General features: G+C 41.1%; 1 protein-coding gene across 5 annotated transcripts in view; it reads left to right on the top strand.

Moving 5' to 3' along the window:
- The window catches only part of Tmc5 (transmembrane channel like 5), a 96,507-nt gene that overhangs the window by 84,207 nt on the left and 9,323 nt on the right, over positions 1–2,977 (top strand). For all 5 annotated transcript variants that reach the window (XM_023704677.1, XM_023704678.1, XM_023704676.1 and 2 more), the window contains one exon: positions 969–1,047. In XM_023704677.1, coding sequence (XP_023560445.1) covers positions 969–1,047 — 79 coding nt within the window. The remainder of the gene's footprint in view (positions 1–968; positions 1,048–2,977) is intronic.

The following is a 2,977-nucleotide window of genomic DNA, read 5'->3' as shown; positions in this document are numbered from 1 at the left end:
GCTGGTGAGATGGCTCAGTGGTCTAAAGCACCTACTTAGAACAAGCTTAGCAAAGCACGGAGACCGCGGTTCAATCCCCCAGCACCACATGCCAGTCAGCCCCACCCCCTGGTGGGCTGAGCTGCCCCCCCACACACACACAAATAAATAAATTTTTTTTAAAAAGAAGAAAGAAAGTATTTTTTTAAAAAAAATCCACTCTTTAATCATGCTTTAGTCTTTCTGAAGACTGGCTCCATCCTAAAGCCATCTAGGGATGCCCAGACACCATGTATTTCATTCCCATTCGAAAGATACTCTAGAGAGTCCAAGAATTTAGGAATTGTGTGCTAGGAACTAAGGACAAAGAACAAACGTATTTCTTTATTATACAGGGATTGTGTTGCAAATACAGAATTGCAGGCTCTAACCCAGAAGTATTAAATCAGAAAATACATTTAATAAGTTCCCAAGAAATGTGTGCCACTCACTGGAAGTTCGTTTGTTCTTTCTTTCTTTCGTTCCTTCATTCGTTCGTTCTTTCTTGTTTTGAGATAAGGCAGTTTGGGCTGGCCTTGAATTCACTGTCTAGTCCAGGCTTGGCTTGACCTGGTAGCATTCTGCTTCAGCTTCCAGAGTGCTAGGATTACAGGTGTGTGCCACCATAGTCAGTGCCACTTGGAAATCTGGGTGGCTCTGTCCACATTCACAACTTTAGCTGCATATCAGGATCGTCTGGCTCTATGCCCAGACCTGTGCATCGTTGATCTGAGGAGGGCTCTTACTTCACTCCCCTCTGAGGTGATTCCATGTGCATGCTGAGAACCATTACTCTAATCTGCAACTCACCCCAAAATGAATTTTCAGAAATACATTTGAGGCAAAAAACCCTAATTGAAAAAAAAAATGCAGTTCTTTGGCACCCCGGTTGACATTCAGAGCCTTGAAAATACTGGAGAAAATGCCTGTCATTCTTTCTTTTCTTCCAGAATCATCACCTATCTTTACTGGCAGATCACAGAAGGAAGGAAGGTTATGATCAGGCTGCTCCACGAACAGATCATCAATGTAAGTTCCGCTGGGCCCCCTGTTGTCCTGCCCTCCTTTCAAATACTTTATAATGGAAATTCCCACGATGCTCCAAAATAGAATAGCAAAATGAATGCCAGTGGTTCTTCCATCCAGCCCTAGTAACCACTGACAATTATGTTCTTTTTATTTCATCTACACTGTTTTTTCCCCTGTAGATAATATAAGTTAAAGAAAATATCAGGTTTTTTTTTAAGCAGTAAAAGCTCTATTTTGGTAAAAATCGCTTTATTGGTGATAGTACAAGTTGATAAATATGGATCCCTAAAAGAAGAGCTCAGTTATTTATTGCATTAAATAACTGGTCAGATCCCAGAGCTGACTGGAACTGAGCCATGTGATTTCTGGGATGACTGAAGTCAGTCTGGCTTCTTGGGAAATGAAGCCATAACCCATTGATATAAGGTACACTTGGTTCTATCAACTGTAAGAATCACAATGGCTTAAACAAGAAGGTACCAGCTACCCCACCCTTTAGATACACTGGAATTCCATTGTCTTCCCCAAATCTTCTGCTTCTGTGGAAATTTATTATCAAAATGGCTGGGAGCCACAACGCTGAAGGTCCTCTGGGCAATCTGTCAAAGAGCCGGAAGATTCTGCACATCTTGCCCCCATTATTCTGCACCAACCCTGATGACTGACTGCTGGCAGTGAAAGCCTCCCCAGGCACCAGAACCAGAGGTGGAACCAGAGCAACCTCCTGAGTAAAAGCATTTATATACATCTCTATGAGACTTAAAAATATAGCCACAATACCATGTCACTTAAAAGACAACTTGTTGAAAATTTACTACTATCATCTGACCTAGTTAATGTTCAGATTTCTCGTTATCCCAATAAGCATTTAAAATATATATATATATATATATATATATATATATATATATACTTATGTATATATAGTACAAGATCTTACTACACACCTCAGACTTAGAGTGAGCCTCCTGTTTTCAGCTTCTGCAGTGCTGGGATTACAGGCATGAACCACCATGCCTGGTCTCAGGGACCGACTCAGCATACCCAGGGGCATTGCGGGTACTACCTATGGTGCTGGAGATTGAACCCCAGTCCATGTGCTTGCCTAAGCAGGCACATAGTCTGCTGAGCTATCTCATGAGCCCAGCATCATTTTAAAAAATATTTTAAAATTTTTATTTATTTATTGGATACAGGGTCTCACTATGCAGCTCAAACTTGTAGTGATATTTCTGCCTTAGCCTCCTCAGTGCTGGGACTACAGGTATGTGCCACCACTCCTGGTTTCTGGGCTGGCATGCCATGTGGTATCAGGGATTGAACTCGAGTCCTTGTACTTGCCAGGCAGGCGCTTAGACCACTGAACTATCTCCCCAGCCTAGAATCTTTTTACAGAAGAGTTGTTCCAACTAGTATCTGAAAAAGGGCCCTTGTATTGCTATTCATTGATATGCCTAATTTTCTTTTTTCTTTTTCTATTTTTTTTTAATAAAACAGGCATTTATTTAAGGTACGGTATCCACAGACCAGATAATTTTTGAACGGTTTCAGGGTTAACTGTTTCAAGTTCATAAAAATATTTTGAAGACAGTTGCATTCACAGACTTCACCAAGTGATGACTTCTTTGCCCATTCTTCTCATTTTTTTCTTTCCCAAATAACCTCTTTGAGATATGCTCAAGGTAGAGTTTATCCTCCTCATATTTTGTCCACTTCTCCTTAGGCAAGATCTGATGCTTCATGCTCAGATCCAGGGCTTTCTTAATGCGAAACATCCTGTCATTATAAAGGTTTTCTGGAAGCCTTCTTATGGCTTCTTTTACATCTTCATCTTCATATATTGTATCATCTCGCATTAAGCCCAGCTTACTGAACCCTGCAGCACTGTAATACCACTTCCGAATACCTTCCAGCCACCGGCTTGATGCTG

This window comes from Octodon degus, unplaced genomic scaffold (assembly GCF_000260255.1).
Source record: "Octodon degus isolate 3935 unplaced genomic scaffold, OctDeg1.0 scaffold00200, whole genome shotgun sequence".
Classification (NCBI taxonomy): Eukaryota; Metazoa; Chordata; class Mammalia; order Rodentia; family Octodontidae; genus Octodon; species Octodon degus.
This window is presented reverse-complemented; position numbering and strand designations above follow the sequence as displayed.